Raw genomic sequence first — 18,202 nt, 5'->3', positions numbered from 1 at the left:
AGTGATAAAGTCAATCCCTTTGGTGTTGACCTTAAGCAAAGTGTGTAGTTGGTGGGTTTTTTTGTTTTTTTGTTTTGTTTTGTTTTGTTTTACTCTTTTGTGGGCCCACCACCCAGCTCTCATATAAATCACACACGGAGGCTTATTATTACTTACAAATGCCCAGCCTTAGCTTGGCAATGACACTATGGCTTTTAAAATATTCTCATACTTAATAAACAACTAGATATTTAAATACAAGTTGCTAAAAATCAAACACTGACACAAAAGAAAGCAAAGAAAAAGTTTAATTTTTAGAAGGGATAATACAGGGGCTTTTGAAAAAACCTGAAGTAGAACATATTATACATAACATACAATCATTTCAACAAACAAGTTACTGGACTTTACACCCATTTTAAGTTTAAAAACAGCATTTAAAAGGCTTTGTCTTGTTTCTAAGGAAAATGAGGCACTGTGCTCATTTCAAACACTCTTGTAGCACTGATCTATCATGTGTATTTTATTAATGGTCTTCATCCACAACTTAAAGGTTAAACCTGAGGAACTGGAATTTTTATTATCACAGCTGCATAGCAAAATCATGTCCAGATAATAGACATACCAAAATCCTGTAGAATAGGATAACTTGTAAACCATTTAATATGTCCAATTTAGAGCAACACAAATATGTCCAGTAATAACTGATATAGGTTAATGAACAAGGTTTTGAAATGTTTTTCAATAAAGCTGATGAATATTTGTCAAATGCAACAAATAGTTAAACCATCTTGTTGTAGGAGAAGGGTTATTTCATCCAAATTCACTCTGCAAGGGGTACCAGGCTACCCTAAATGGAAAGTGCAAATTCCTGATGTAAAAGGAGCTGAAATAATTTGCTTATTTAGGTTCCACTCTACACATGAATGCTATGGAGGAATTTTACAACTCTAGAAGTTATGTAGTTGATGAGACAATATATGAAGACTGTCATGCACAATGTAAATTAATAATAAAAGACATTTTAATAGGAAGTCATATTTTTAAAAATCATTTAAAAATCACTGGTAATACCAACTTTAAGAACATGCTTTTTCAAAGTAAACAGCATTTACAAGTATCCAAATACATACAGCCATTATTAATGAAACTCGCCCCCTTTACAGAGGACTCCATTTCATTACACTCCTCACAACAGCCCTGTGAGGTAGGCTATACAATGTACACTATTTTAAGTAAGGCAACAGAGACCCAAAGGTGGTGAGTGATTTACAAAGAGGTCATAGATTACTGTATGGGAGAACTGTAATGATTAATTTTAAATACTTAAAAGAATGCCAAAAATCTTAAATCCTAGCAGCTTTTAATGACATTATTCCTCAACTTTAGCTATTATATCTTAATAGAATCAGTTATGAATTTGATTTTAGAGTCTACATTAAAAGATCAATGAGACTCAGTCCTTTGGTATCTTAGAGATACTGGAAATGCTCAAAAGAATTTTTTCTCATAGTCCTGTACTCTCCAAAAAGTTCCAATATTATTAAAATGCCTTTTTACCAATCTCTTCTGATTTGATTTCTTTTAAAATTGGTTCAAATTTCCAAGTAAAGAAAATACAGTCACTGACCCCTGTCCTACATACTGCAAATCCTCTACATACTTCTTCCTAAGCACCAACTTAAGGTGACTATTATTAAGAAAATATATAACTTTAAACAAATATAACTAAAATGATGATGTATCAAAGCCAGTGTGTTATATTAACCCAGAAAAATTACACTTTTAATATGGTTTGGTAGTCACGATAAAATTTCTATGGTAATTTCTGGCATTGATTACCAAGCCAATATTATTAACATTCATATGGCATGTACAACCTTTCAATTCAAACAGCAGCAGCAAACAACCCACTTAAATTCCAACTGGTGGAAAATTCCTATGGTATTCAGGTTAATTATACCTCTCAGGTAACACAATACTGACATTAGAATCACAAATGTGAACACTGTTAAGATACAGATAAAACTAACAATACCAAACATGAGGTAATGTTGCTGTGATGATACTCCGTAAGAAAAGCTTTATTACCTACTGTAGTTCTGAGTGCTGGAGTTATGAAAGATACATCTGGTTGAAAATAACAACTTAATGGGGACTTGAATACTAAGTAAATTCATGCTTACCTCTTATAGACTGTATATAGTATAAAAACAAAACCAGGAAAGAAACTTTTCCAGACCCTGTTACAATAAAATTTGTAACAGAATTAACTACAATATTACTATGTGTAGTTGATTTGATGGGGTTTTTTTAAAGCTGCAACAAAGATACTTTAAATTATTTAAAGTTACATCTGTGTGCTTGCGTGCCTCTGTGTGTGTGTGTGTGTGTGTGTGTGTGTGTGTGTGTGTGTGTGTATGTGTAGGTTAGAGGACAACTTGCAAGAGTTGCTCTTCCCCTTCTATCTGCATCCCAGGGAACAAACACAGTCATCTTGGCAGTAGCTCTTTTCCTGTGATCCATCTTGGCAGCCCATGAATATATGTTTTTAGGAATTTAATGACGTACTAACTAAACATTATTTTTAGGTCAAGCCTATAAAAGCAAAAACAGAAGAATGAGCTGCTATGGTGATTTAAACTCTATGGGTTTTGAAAACTTGGACAGAAAGTAATAAAATTGATGCCATATCATAGAAACTCAAGTACTGTTATATGAATTATACGCTCATCTAATGAAGATGCTATAAAGGCTATGACTAAAACAGTTACATTTTTAGCCTAGAGTAATGTGAGACTGACACACTACCTACTGTGCTAAGGAGGCACCTTAGCCTAGAGGAATATATTTCATGGTAAGATGTCTATACTATCTTCTTTTAAGATTAATATTCTTTGGAGTTATCACTTTCCATATATATCCCTTTCCAATTTTTTTAAAAATTGTTTTTGAAAGAAACAACTGCAAATACATAAATAGCTATAATTTCATGGAAAAGATACAGAGAAACTAATCATTCTAGGTAAGTCAGGAAATAGAATATCTTGACCTACTTAAAATATTTCATCATAAATATTTTCTTTTCTTATTTATAACAAGGATCAATCATGGAAGTTCAGATTATACATAATATTGTTGATGGTTTGATTCCATAAATGAGACAATGAATGAAAGTCAGTGTCTCATTTTAGAATATTCAATTCAGAACAGAACATTTTCAGACCAGAGTCAGAAGGTCACACCTGGCTGTCTAGCAGTTTATGGTCACATGGCAGAGGTGCTATCAATTAAACCCACAGACAGACAAACTCTTAATACATTTTTTAAAAACTTATGCCTGGAACATTCAAAGAATCACTGTATATTAAATTTCTATGTGCATTAGTCATTAAACGCTTGGCATAATACATATTTACCAAATTTAAAAGATGTGACACAATCAGCTGAGTCAAATGAATTGTAGCAAAATTCTTTTTCTAAAGTGCTTAATAAAGGCAGCTTCTTCCTGTCTATTTCCAGCTAGGTAAAACTGAGTTGGAGTTCAACTGCTAAAAGGGAAATACAATACTGAATACATGTTTTATGAAACAGCTTTTACACCTGTGATGTATCCATTACAGTCCACCTCTCCTCCATGTCCTTCATGGAAAGCAGTGGAGTTTGAGCTAGGCAAGCAGACATAAGAAATGAAGAATGATGGAGAGGACTTGCCAGCTTTCCACAGCAGACTAAGCTGAGCAAAGAAGTGCAGTATTTTTAACTCTAATGCTAATGATGATGTTAAATATTGGGATTAAGTTAATAGTTACCTTATTTTGAAATGATTTAAGTAGGCACTATAGTCAATTATTTTTAATTTAAAAACAAGGGTGACAAACATCCATTTAAGTTAATAAACTTAGGTTTTTTAAAACTAAAATACTACAGAATTGTTCTTTTTTAAAAAATAAGAGACACTAAATAAGAATCAGAGAGAAGAAAAACCTCTGATGCTTATTTTAAAATAGAGGAATAATTAGTACCAAATATCACTTTATGAAAACTTGGATTCTCATTCACCGACTTTATACTTTATACTACAAATCCTCTGAGAAACAAAACCTTCCCAGTAGAAGTCACACATTTTCCAATGATTGTTTGGAAATTTTAGAAGGTCTCAAATGTTGGGATGAGCACAAGGAAGAATCACATGTACTTTTATAGCCCTCAACAGAAGGCCCTTACCAGTACAGTACAAAGCTGGCTGGCTTAAATTGAGTTGACAATGAGCATGCGTAGAGGAAAAAGGCACTGTATAAATGAGAAGACACAACTATGATATGATATCATAATGAAAAGTTCTATATAAGAACAGCTGGCCTTTTCATGTTATTTTTGACAAAACATACTGAGTAGCCACACACAAGCAATTCCAGTAAATTACTGCTTTCAGGTATGAGTCTACAAAAAGGAGCAATTCCTTTTCCCTTAGGTCATGAAATAAACATTCCTAGAGGTAGTAGAACTCTGAAAAATGTCTTTCAATCTATGAGAAATGAAAAGTAAAATACTACTTTGGGGAACCAAAGAATATTGACATACTTCATTCTGTAAACTGCTTTAGTCTTAAAAACTACCAACGTGTTATCAGATAATACTGTAGATATCTGATATATGGAAAAATTATATCCTAGGTCAAATTTGTTTCTTCAACAAAACAAATACAATCATGCCAGTAAGCAGTAAATTTTAAGAGCAAATACTTGTTACTATTATAAAAACTACACACAGAAAGCAACAACAGACACTTCTGCAGGGAAGTTTGCCAAAGCCCAAGATACTCAAAACAAAAAGAGATTTAAAAGTCACAAAAATTAAGTAAAGTCAAATTTTCATTTCTTTAAAGTTCTGAAAGCAGTTTTATAATTTCAACTTCTACTTTGGCTCAAAAAACTTGAGTTGAAAGTTTTAACTAATTTGTAATAGAAGGTTTTGCTGTTAATAACCACAGCTTTTACTCACTGTTTCACACATTCCTTTGGGAAATGTGTGCATTTGAGAAAGACATCTATGTTCATTTTTGGAAGAATCAGAAACTTTTAAACAGTGAATGAGTGGAACAAAAAGACCAAAAAAAAAAAAAACACCAAAAACAAAACCCCACAAAAACATTCAAATGATTGTTTGAAAAGCATGCGTCAGTTAAGTCAGATATATGTAGTTTTTGTTTCAAAACTGCTAGTTAAAGCAGTCCATATCTCTGTAGAAAGAACATAAAAATTATTCCAGAAAAGAATACTTTAGGAATATTTCTTTATCATCTTTCATAGACAAAAAAATGAATAATGTACTTAATTAACAAACTTCCATTCTTATTTAGGAAGGGTAAAAATAAGCAATAATTATCATCAGTGCCAAATTTAATTGGAAATTTCTATCAAAGAGAGCTTCAAAAGGTAGGATTTAAGAAGAGAACAAAATCAGAAAGCTCAGCTTTTCCGATGGTACCCAGGAGCCAGGGTGGACCAGAAGGTGCGACTCACGAGAAGCACACGTGAAGACCATGCCCTTTGCACTGTCGAAATTCTTCCTATCTGCTTGATATTTGGGGTTATAAGAACAATATCACAATATTTTATAGGAGAAAATAATTATGAATCTAGCCAGTAAGTAAGTTCTCTATCAAAAGCTCAGCTTATTTATAAAAGGGTGAGATACACTACTGTAAGAAAATTTCTCTGCCATCCCTAGGCAATGATTTGAATTTCTAGAAGCCTTAGGGACCTTGTGTTTTTAAAGCTTCAGTGAAAGGAATTAATGACAACTAGTGAGGAGAAACAAGAACATGGTGCAGAGGAAAGGCAAGCTTTAAAAGCTTTGCAGCCCAGGCCCTGGGTCCATATATAATCACACCTACTAGACGAGTCAGAGTAGCTCACGAAACAGAAAAATGGGTTTCTACGTAAATATTTCAATATCACCCTTTTCCTATTTATTACTCAAACGTCAGCCTCCTGCATGTAACTGCTTGCTTCTGTGACACCAAGTACTGTCGTGGGGCTGCTTCCTATTTGGTGCTTAATCTAACAGGTTCCAGGCTTCAAAGCAGAGCATAGCAAACCTGATTTCCACCACTCAGAAATGTCTGTGTTAGGAAATGCATGGAAAAGGCCACCCTGTCAAGGAGGAAGGGTAATCACAGTCTCGGGTGCCATTACTGAGTGACATTGTTCAGGCTGCTTGTTGAACCAGTCATTCCATTTTCACTTTTCTGAAGTGTTCTCACAGCACTTGGAACCTGCATTCCAGTACTCAAAGAAAGTCCACCACACCAGACCTAAGACAAGACAAAAGCCTCAGTTAGACCCAAATCAAATTGAACTCCAGTAATCCTGAACTGTCCATGGAAAGGCAAATGCCACATGTATGGACAATCAACAAATCCCAAACTGGTAAGTTTCATGTTTGAGCTGAGGAGAAACGGAAAGGCTCACAGTGGCCAAAGGAAGTCTTTGCAGTAGGAGAAGCAACTGAAACTGCACCCAAGAAAGGGAACCCAGGGCAGCAGAAACTCAAGAGACTAAAATGGATTAATCTCAGGAAACATGTTGACTGCTGGTATTTCCCTAACTTTTACAACCAGGGGACATGTACCCCAAAGAAACTTCCTATCTCACTTAATATTGAGACATGGCTTTAGACATAGGACATATGGGCCACTGAGATGGCTCAGCAGGTAAAGGCACTATCTCTGCAAGCCAGATGACCTGAGTTTCATCCCTGGAACCCATAGTCAAAGAAGGGGAACCAACTCCTGACAGGTGATTTCCACATGCACAATGTGGCCCATAATCTATCTCTGCCTCTGTCTCTGTCTCTCTCTCACACACATACGCACACTAATATAATGTTAAAAAAATCACAAATGAGCTTATGAAAGAAAGCCATTTTACTTGTGAAACAGCTCTACTAGTCAATAAAGTTAAAAGACACTTAAAATATGAAAATATCGAAGATGTAAATTATCAGCTACCACGTATATAGCAAACATTAGCTTAAAGCAAGGAAAATTTTAGAGATCATTTAAGTATTTCTACTTTCAAATACATCCTGAAGTGCTCACTACTAACTAGAGTATTACACTGAAGTCTAAAGATTGAAATTGTTAACTGCATAGTTAACATTTAACATCTTTAAAACGAGCAGATTTGGTAATAACAAATTCCCAAATGTAAACATATTCCTCAGATACAGACAGACTAAGTTAATTGTTTAAAGGACTTAGAAAAAATACAGACTTAAACTATCCAGCAGAAGAGGGCTGGCCAGATAGCTCAGCAGTCAAGAGCACTGGTTGCCTCCAGAACAGAGTTCGGTTCCCAGCACCGACATGGTGGCTTACAACCATCTGTAACTCCAGTTCCAGGGGTACTGGTTCCCTCTTCTGCCCTCTAAGGCACCAGGAATGAATGAAGTAGACACATATTCACTATTTACTTAGGGTTCCTATTGCTGTGATAAAACACTATGAACAAAAGCAACTTGGAAAGGAAAGAGTTTTTCTTATATTCTGTACTACAGTCCATCATCACAGGAAGTCAGAGCAGAAGCTCAAGGCAGGAAGCTAAAGCAAAAGCCACGGAGGACTGCTGCTTACTCACTTATTTCTCACAATTTGTTCAGCTTGCTTTCTTATACAACCCAGGACCACCTGCCAAGGGGAGGCAACACCAGCAGTGGGTTGACCTCTCCCACGTCAATCAGAAAGATACTCAAACAGACTTGCCTACAGCCCAATCTGATGGAGGCATTTTCTCAACTGAGGTTTCCTCTTCCCAGATAACCCTGGCTTGTGCCATGGCGAGAGAAAACCAAACAATACAACACAACAAAATATACATGCAGGTAAAACCCATATGCACATAAAATACTTGTTTTATTTTGAAAAAAAATCTAGCAGAAAATTATAAAATTAAAACATTAGAGAAAGGTCAGTTTTAAAAAGTAAGCAGTACTAGAGGAAGTGGATACCCATATGCAAAGAAGATAAAAAAGAATCTTAGCCAGACTGTATACAAAAGTCAACTCAAAAGATACCAATCACAGACTTAAATGTGAAACTTAAAAACACAAAACTTGAAGAAAAAATGAGAGAGAATGTCTGGGATCAACAAGTCACTAATAAAAAGACAGTACAAATAATGGCAAAGGTATGAAAAACTTTCACATGATTGTTGGAGTGATGCAAATATGTCACAGCCACTGTGGAGTACATTTTAATAGCTTCTTACAAAATTAAGTAAATTTTTTTTTCTAGACAGCTCTCCTGGAATTCACTCTGAACTCCAGGCTGGCCTCACACTCACAGTGATCCACCTGTCTCTGCCTCCCAAGTGCTGGGATTAAAGGTATGCACAAAGCATAAAATTTCCCTGAGATTAAACAACCCTGTTACCCAAGGCAAAGGAAACCATATGTATACACAAAAAATACCTATATGAATGCTTACAGTGGTTTTTATTTGTTGTGCAAACTAGAGAAAAACCAAATGTCCTTGAACTGGTATATAAACAAATAATTGTATAAACTAAGCATGATGGCTTACATTTGTAAGCCAAGCATTTAGGAGACAGGCGGGAGGATTTCAGGCCAGCCTAGTCTACAAAGAGCCCTTGTCTCAAAATAATGCGAGGTAGGGACATAGGCTAGTGGTAGTGCTCACTCAGCATGTGCAAGGCCCAAGCTGCATTCCAGGCACCGCAAAACACCCAGCACCTACAGCATATACAGGCGTTGATCACTACTCAACAGTTGAAAAGAAGACACACAGGGCAGTAAGGCTAATGGTCACCTGTGCTGTGTTGTAGCATCAAAAGGCTGTATATCATACAACTTCATCTATATGACAGTCTCAAAAAGCCAAAACTACAAGAATTGAAAATGGTTTACTTACTCTTTGGGAGGGTTGTGATGGGTAAGGCCTACTACACGGGAGCATGCCAGAATTTCCTACTGTAACAACTATCCAAACCCTGATTTATGGTAGTAGCCACAAGACTGTTGGCATCTGGCAAAACTGAGAAGTGTACAATACTCTATGTAAATTATACCTTAATAAACCTAACTCTAAAAATTGACCTTGTGTGCAAACAACATCCATAACTAAGTTAATAAAATTAGGCTTCCAAGGAAGGGAAACAAGAGGTTTAATAAATTTAAAACAATTTCCACAGGTTATCTATCTATATTATTGTGTAATTATAATTACTTGGAATGAAAAATAATGGATAAACTCAATAAATACCTACAGAAAATATATCCAAATTGAAAGTGAATTAGTTTCAATAGTATAGCTCTAAGAAGTGGGTAAAGTGGCTTCTGAGTTATATATGGTAAACAACTTGTCTTTGATTGATTCACTGGGAAAACAGCTGAAAATACACAATACAGTAGAGGTTTGTGGTAAAGTTCAGAAAGTGAAAAAGACACAACTCTCCTAATATATTAAGAATTTTCAATGAGCCAGGTGGTGGTCATGCCACCTTTAATCCCAGCACTCGGAGGACTGAGGCAGGAGGATCTCTGTGTTCAAGGCCAGTCTGGTCTACAGTGCAAGTTCCAGGACAGCCAGGGCTACACAGAGAAATTCTGTATCAAAAGAAAAATAAACAAAACAAAAATACAAAAGAAAAGAACTTTCCATGAGCAACAATTTTCTTCATTAATCACCTTTATGTTCTAGTGGGAAACAGAGCATTGGCTATTAGGATTATTTTTAGGCTTAAAATCTTAAGGCGTCAGGAATAAACATTGATTGTGAGTTTCAAAAGTAAATACACATTCTAAATCTGCATATACCTGAATACTTTCTTCTCCAATGGAGTGTTAACACCCACAGTAAAGATGGAAGAGCACACATGTACACCAACCAACCAAGTGGCACTGGAAATGTACCATACCAATTGGAGAGGTAGCCCCCAAAGGAAAAAAGTTTTAATCAAGTCAATGGTGCCTATAGTGGATCCCAGAACTCCCTACAGTAACCTAACTACCAGAGAAAAGCAGACAGACACAGTGTTAGAAGCAGCTATAACATTCCATTAAAAAATTAAAGGTATGTTTTCATTCTGTGTGAAGAATAGGATTGTTCTTCACAAATCAGCCTGTAGTAACTGAGTAGGCCTGAAATCAAGCGCATGTCATATCCTCCAAATGAAAACACTCAAATAAAGAACTCAACCTAAACTAGAATGGACAGTCTGTGATGCAGTCATATACTGGAAGATGATGTAGTTCTAAGAAGAAGTGAACAAACTAAAACCATGTGGAACACGGACAAATCTTAGACCTAAGGTTAGGCCAAAAAGATACCATGCAATTCCATGAAGCTGAAAAGGAGGCTAAATGAATCTGGAGCATTAAAGTCCTCGACAGTGGCTAGCTCTTCCGGAAGAGCCTCCTGGGGACTGGAGGCGGGCACAGCACGCCACAAGGCTGCTCTCCTTGCCTGGGTACTAGTCACAAAGGTGAGCACAGTCATGGAAATATTCATGCTTGTGATTTTATGTTAGTACTGACTTTAATAAAACCTACTGAAAATATATAGAAATTTGGAAAGGGTGGGGTGGGGAAAGGGAGACAAATACAAAGGGAGTAAGGTACTTTGCTTCTCAAATAATACAGCACATATTATTCTCAAAATTGCTGAGCCAAATAAAATAGAAATAAGATACTAACCATGAAACCAGGCAGTACTGGTTGAGTAAATTTTGTCTTGAAGGAGTATAGCAACTGCTTTGAGTGTGCATCATAGAAAGAAAGCTGGCCTAAAAGTACAAAAAAAAAGGCCTAATTTATTATCCAAAGTATAACATCTAGATTCAACATGTGACCATGCCAAAAGCCATATTTTAATATTAATTTTTGTTACAAACTGTATGAACCACACTTAACAATCCTTATAAACATCTGAAAACATAAGGAAAAAATTCTAAATCTAATATTCTCCTGATCTTCAAGACCTTACTATTGTCTGGAGACAATATCTACTAAGCTGGTGCAGAAGTAAGTGTGGCTTTTTGCACTGTTGAAATTTGCTATCATTAGCATATTTAAGAATGCCATATAATTCTTAAATAATTATGGTTATGTTATGTACTGCTTTAATACACATTTCTTGCTTTTTGTTTCTTGACACTGACATTATTTGCTGTTTCTTTTATATTTATTTAGTATAAAATAAAAATGGAAATGTTAGACAAAAAGCAAACTCAGTTTTCTCACATAAGTTCAAAACTGGTTATAAAGCAGCAGACATAGCCCACAATACCAGCAATGCATCTGGCAGAGACACCACTAGTGAATGTGCACTACAATGGTGGTAGGAACTGCTAGTGAACATACACTACAGTGGTGGTAGGAACCACTAGTGAACTTACATTCCAGTGGTGGTAGGAACCACTAGTGAACTTACATTCCAGTGGTCGTAGGAACCACTAGTGAATGTGTACTCCAGTGGTGGTAGAAACCACTAGTGAACATGCAGTAAAATGTCGGGTAAGATCTGGCCTAGGAACTGCAAGTGAACATGCACTACAGTGGTCGTAGGAACCACTAGTGAATGTGCACTACAGTGGTGGGGTAAGAAGTTTGCAGAAGAAAGGGCCTTGAAGACGAGGAACACAGTGGTCAGCCTTCACAAAATGACAATGACCTTTTTTTTTAATAACTAATTACATAATAGTTGACAAGCAACTCCACATAGACCATTCGATGGTGGTCTGTATGTGAGGAAACTGGAAAGGTGAAAAGACTTCGTAAGTGGATGCCTCGTAAACTGACTTAAAATGAAAACAAAGTCATCTGAACTGTGTCCTCTCTTACTCTATGAAGTCATCTGAACTGTTTCCTCTCTTACTCTATGAAGTCATCTGAACTGTTTCCTCTCTTACTCTATGAAGTCATCTGAACTGTTTCCTCTCTTACTCTATGAAGTCATCTGAACTGTTTCCTCTCTTATTCTATGAAGTCATCTGAACTGTTTCCTCTCTTACTCTATGAAGTCATCTGAACTGTGTCCTCTCTTACTCTATGAAGTCTTCTTACTCTATGAAGTCTACTCTATGTTGTCTTCTTATTCTATGCAAACAACCATTTCTCAATGTGATTGTGATGGGTAAGGAAAAGTGGAGTGTCAAACCAAGACGTTTCAAAAATACTTCCTAATTTTCAAGTACGTGTATGCATGGTGCTCTCTCCTCCCTCTCCCCCCCTTTACCTCTCTCTGCTCCCCTCCCTACTCCTTCCCTCTCCTTCCCCTATCTCATAAAGTCATGGTTACTGGCACTCTGCTGCTGCTCTGGCTGATGAATCTGTCAAAACCATCCCACCTTAGAAGCGTGCTTAGCAAGTCCATGAGATACATAAAAAACTGCAATGCTTACAGCCCAACTCTCCACAAAGGGTCTGACCTTACATCAAACAACAAATGCTTCAAAAATAGAACAAAGGGGGCTCCCAAGTTTTGTCCACCACATTTATCCAACAATGCACTACTGCTTATTCAAGAACCTAGAAAGCTTTTCTCAATAAAAACTATTTCACAATTAGCAGGATGCAGAAATTAGTCAAATTCCTGAATAAACAAACATTTCTTATTGGCAAAAGTTGTTGATCTTAATGGTTCCAATTCTAATTAGTAAAAATGTATTCAAGCCTAGCTGTAATGATTTAAAATTCAATTCCGGGCTGGAGAGATGGATCAGGGGTTAAAGGCTAAGCTCACAACCAAAATAAAATTCAATTCCTTTTGCATCCATCCCATAACATTTTTCTACTTATTCCACATCAACTGTTTATCTTGTCACCAAAGGGTTTTATTAGCTCACCAAATGCTAAGATCTCTTCCTTCTTATACTGACTGTGCCAAATTCTATCAGATTTTAAGCTTTATTCCATCAGTCTGCTAACTACTTAAGCCATGTGCATATTCCACTCACAGTCCATCAGTCTGTCTGCTAACTACTTAAGCCACACGCATATTCCACTCCACTCACAGTCCATCTGTCAGCAGCATCTTACCCTAACTGACTTCCTAACTGTTCAGCCTTACACTTGCTCTCTCTTCTGGAGGTCCTCTTTGATGGCTCTCCTCTTGGTCTATATCCTAACCAGGTTGATATCATGTGTCTCTTTTTCATCTATTCTAAATGTAGCTGTTTTGTCCAGTTTCTCATTTTCTCTGTATGCTGTTCCTAAAAAAAACCAACTGCCACCAAATAGGAATAGAAAAAAAAGCAATATTTCTATACACTGTCACGGAAGTAAAAGCACTTTACACATACTATTTTGTATACATAAAGTATATTCAAATACAAGCAAGTATGGGGAAATGATGTTTTAGAAAATAAGAACACTTACCCCCATCAAAGTCACAAAACACACCTATTTTCTCAGGAACGGGAACATCCAACGCTTTGACCTTATTATTATGCTTGGCAGCAAAAGTGTTCTGTAACCAGCTGTTGACATGGATGCACCAACTAGTGTTTGTCTTTCCTAACTGGTCAAATTTCCCCAAAGTTTTGTATGCTACGCCCACACTATAGGATTTGCAATCCTTCTGGGCCTTTACTTCCCAATAATGTTGTCCACTTTCAATAGCAGTGTCTCCTATAAAAGATCAGAAAAAAAGTTTTGACTCTTAGTTATCCTTAAGAGTCAGACTTTTACTTATCACATGTTCTACAACAACATATTTTTTTTCATAGAGCAAATCTCACAATGTAGCTCAGGCTAGACACAAGCTCATGATCCTTCCACCTCAGCCTCCCAAGTACTCGATTACAGGCTAAATACCCACTAAATTTAAATACTCTTTCCATGAAAAAAATTATGTCAACAACAGATGCTAAATGCCGAGTATGTGCTATAAATTTACATGTATTACTTATGTTTCTATGAATATAAAATACTTCAAAGCCTTCCTTTGTTAGGATCCCTTCAAGGATTACATATTCATGTTGTATGAGCTGAAGTAGAGATTTAAAAGTCCCAGTAGGTCAATCTGAAGACTGTAAGTACTTGTAACTCTCAAAGTGTTTAGGCTTCAATACAAAAGCTTCCATAGAGACTCGTTCACTACATAGGCAGGCTTTCTAGATGTGAGCAGGAAACCTACAGTGTGCTATATGATCTTAAATCTGAGAAAAGTATGCTTATCCTACCTAGCACTGTGTATGACTCCCCAGTAAAACGGTCTCTGCTGCCTCTTACTGTTGGTGGCCTGGAGCCTACAGATGTCCGTTTTGGGGATGGCGTACCACTTCTAAAAAAAAAAAAAAATCAGGAAAAAAAGAAAAATATTTATGTTGAAAATGGTTCATAAATTAGGATTACAAATCATAGCAAAAGTCTCTGAAAATACTCTCATGTTGCAACATCTTATTTGATATGAATTATTAAGAGTTATCAGTTATAAGCAGTCAAATATAAGAAGCCATCAACACAAAGCAGGCTGAAAACACTACTGTCATGCAGACTGAGCAAGGCTTATACAAAGAGCACACAGCTAAAATAAGAAACGATGCCAAATGAAACAAGATTTGCTGATGGGGAAAAATTAAGAAAGATCTTGGGTTATAGCTTATAAATATTTTATAACTGAATTTAAATAAAAGAAAGGCCAAAACTGGGTTCCTTATATAACCACAACTAAGTAATCATTTTATTAGCATTATCTTTATTCTTGATCTTCTCTTCTTAAAAAGGGAAAGTCACCTGAATCTATGTATTGGAAATATCAAATTTCAAAGCATGTCCTCTATTACAGTGAACAAGATCCAATATGGTCTCCTTTTATAGTAAATAATATGACAAGTGAACTGGACACTATTAGACTCTTCACCTCTCAAAAACCTCAAACAGATTAAATTTCCAGAACATACTATCAAGGTAGTTCCACGGTATACTTTTTGCAATCTCAGTTCCTTGTATCTTGTCCCCCAAGAGGTTTGGAAAGTCTGCTTTAATTATACTCAATTTGTACTTGAAAAGCACTTGCTTTTTTGGTTAATATCATCCTAAAGTTAGGCTGTAGAGACAGTTCAAATGGTGAAGTGCTTAGTGTGCAGGATAAGGACTGGATTTCAATCAGTCAGGAATGGTGATTTGCACTTGTAACCCCAGAACTGCACAAGCGGAGATAGGTGGATCCACGGGGCTCAATGGCCAGCTAACATGCTTGATGGGTCCCAGGAAAATAAGAGATCCAGTCTCAAAATACAGGGTGGACGGCACCTGAGGAATACTGCCTACCTACCTACAGGCAAGCAAGCAAACACGCATGTATGCATGCACTCACACACTAAAGGAAGGGAGATTTTGAGAGATTATTCTTAGGTTATTTAGAGAAAATGAAAACACTTTACTCTCATTACTATTTAGAAGTTTTCCAGTACAGTTGTACTAGAATTTTTCTTCCAAAGAAAAAAAATAAATTTAGTAGAAAATAAATTACCAAATAAAATCAGCATACAAATTCCTTATAAATACAAAACAAAAACAAAGATATTAAAAGTCATTTCATATGATCCAATGACTTCAATTTTCATTGTTTAAATGTTATCTTGTTATCAAGAACAAACTTATTAGATGGTTTCCAATAATTACACTAAACTGGACTGCTTCAAGTATCTACTTTGTAGTGAATGCTATTAAGTAGCATGATTACATAGAACAATAAAATCTGCATGATTTATCTTAATCCTTCGTAAAGGAGATGAAAAGTCCTTTATTTTTATACAATTTTAAAAATACATTAAAAATGAAAATTGAAAAAATATTCATAAGCATAAATACTGCTGTAAATAAAAACCAAAAGTATATGTGAGAGACTATACAGTGATTATTTAACATGTCAGAATAATAAAGAATAAATAAGAATATTCTTTTCCTTAAAAAGTAATTTTTTTGTAAATTATACATTATGTTTGTTCAGACAGCATGGATAGGGATGAATGAGGATTGGCAAACGAAAATTTCTGTGAAACTTGTTGGGGCAGGAAGAGCAAAAAGGAATTGAGTGGGAGAAAAAATCTACAAGAATTCTCCAAGATAGAGGACCAAAATAAATAAAATCCCCAAGTGTGGCTGTATATGCCTGTAATCTTAGCACTCAAAGGGTTGAGGCAGGAGGATTGCAAGTTTGAGGATAGTCTAAGAGCAGGTTTAAAGCCAGAATGAGCTAAATATGGAGTCTGTCACAAAAACGAGCTTCTCCAGTAGGAAAAATGACTGGGTACCAAAGATGAACTAACTCAGCCACCAAAATATTAGTGCACATTAGCCTTCCTCTTCACAAGTTAACTGAGTTTCATATATTAAAATTTACATACAACAAACATAGTTTTAACAACTAACAAGTGTATTTGTAGAGAACACATTTTGAAACTCGAGAAGGCATGGGCTCTGCTTTAGAACAGCAGCCTTTCACTGCATCTAGCTGGTCTCTTATCACCAATGCACTTGGAGAGGCTGGCACACAATCATGACTGTGATTGCTTCTTGGCTGAGAGATGGAGAAAGAAAGTAAAAAAGGTCTTGCTGTGGGTAACCAAGCAATGATCAATGAAAGGAGAGAAGAAAGAAGTTACAGTAAATGTGTAATTAAGGGGGAGCAAGAATTAAAAGCAGCAAGCCAGGATGCTATGATGTAGGCACAACTGTAACAACTTGGCAATGTTTGTTTTCTTCCTGTTCTGGTGCTAGGGGAGGAATCGGGAGTGTGTACATGTTACAGAAGCACTCTGCAACTGAGCTGCATACCCAGGCCCATTTGAAGAACTCTTTTTTTTTTTTTTTTAAATCGAGACAGGGTTTCTCTGTGTAGCTTTGGAGCCTGTCCTGTCCTGGAACTCACTCTGTAGCCCAGGTTGGCCCGAACTCACAGAGATCAGCCTCCTCTGCCTCCTGAGTGCTGGGGTTAAAGGCATCCACCACCACCACCCAGCTTTTTTTTTTTTTTGTAAAGATTTATTTATTATGTATACAGTGTTCTGTTTTGCATGTATCCCTGCAGGCCAGAAGAGGGAGCAAGATCTCATTACAGATAGTTGTGAGCCACCATGTAAGTGCTGAGAATTGAACTCAGGACCTCTGGAAGAACAGCCAGTGTTCTTAACCTCTGAGCCATCTCTCCAGCCTTTGAAGGACTCTTAAAACACAAATTATCAGAGTGGCACAGGAGGGCAGGGCAAGGAGCCACTGAAGAAGTAAGTAAATGCTTCCCTTACCAACAGGCATGGACTAAAAGACGGTAATAAAAAGACAATGCATATACAACCTAGTGTGTGGTGCCTTCAATACGTGGTTGCTACGGTAAGGGAAGCACCTCAGGGAAGCAAAGTAATGGAACAGGAACCGCATCTTATTGCCGTCCTCAGCACACAGGAGATACTTAGTATCCTTGCTAAAATATGGTATTATTGGTGAAGGGCCAGCTCTGCTCTTTCAGTCTTAAAACTGGAAAGAATACGGTCCTTAAAATTTTTTGTTTTGTTTCGTTTTTTGAGACAGGGTTTCTCTGTAACATCCCTAGCTGTACTAGAACTAGCTCTGTAGACCAGGCTGGCCTTGAACTCACAGAGAACCGCCTGTCTCTGAGTCCTGAGTGCTGGGATTAAAGGCACTAGCCACCACTGCCCAGCTAGAATTTTTTTTTTTTTATGAAAAAGTGTTGAGTATCAATTGAGAAGGTACAACAGAATCAGAATCAACTGGGACATCTTTACAAACTACCCAAAGTTCATTTACTCCTCCACTGTCTTCTGGGAAGAAATTCATTTTGAAAACTATTTTCCAGGTACAGTCACAAACATTTAGAGGACAGTAACAGTAGAAAAAAGAGGGAATGTTTTACTGAGTCTGGCTTCAAAATATATTAAGGGCTCATCTAAAAAACCAAAGAAACAAAATTAAAATCAATGCGACTTACCAGTAGTAAAGAAATACAAGGAAGCATGAAAAACAGAATGAGAGATAACTGCTGAGGTGACAGTTTAGCTTCAGAGTTAGTTAAATAAAGAAAATGTTTCATCTTAGTACCCCCACCCTCCAACTCTGCAGTACATTCTTGCAAGGACAGCAACCATCACCTTGTGTACCAAACAGTCTCTATCCATCTTAAAGGGACCTTGGCTACATAACTGGATTATGTACTGGAGTAGCCCCTAGAGCGAATTGT

The 18,202-nt window shown here is 36.5% G+C and overlaps 1 protein-coding gene across 1 annotated transcript in view; it reads right to left on the bottom strand.

Moving 5' to 3' along the window:
• Positions 1–269: 269 nt before the first annotated feature.
• The window catches only part of Fsd1l (fibronectin type III and SPRY domain containing 1 like), a 76,298-nt gene continuing 58,365 nt past the window's right edge, over positions 270–18,202 (bottom strand). The window contains exons 10-13 of the mRNA XM_059254359.1: positions 14,187–14,287; positions 13,381–13,632; positions 10,699–10,787; positions 270–6,298 (exon numbers count right to left, since the gene is read on the bottom strand). Coding sequence (XP_059110342.1) covers positions 6,176–6,298; positions 10,699–10,787; positions 13,381–13,632; positions 14,187–14,287 — 565 coding nt within the window. The 3' untranslated portion in view covers positions 270–6,175. The remainder of the gene's footprint in view (positions 6,299–10,698; positions 10,788–13,380; positions 13,633–14,186; positions 14,288–18,202) is intronic.

The sequence above is a fragment of the Peromyscus eremicus genome, chromosome 2 (assembly GCF_949786415.1).
Source record: "Peromyscus eremicus chromosome 2, PerEre_H2_v1, whole genome shotgun sequence".
Classification (NCBI taxonomy): domain Eukaryota; kingdom Metazoa; phylum Chordata; class Mammalia; order Rodentia; family Cricetidae; genus Peromyscus; species Peromyscus eremicus.
This window is presented reverse-complemented; position numbering and strand designations above follow the sequence as displayed.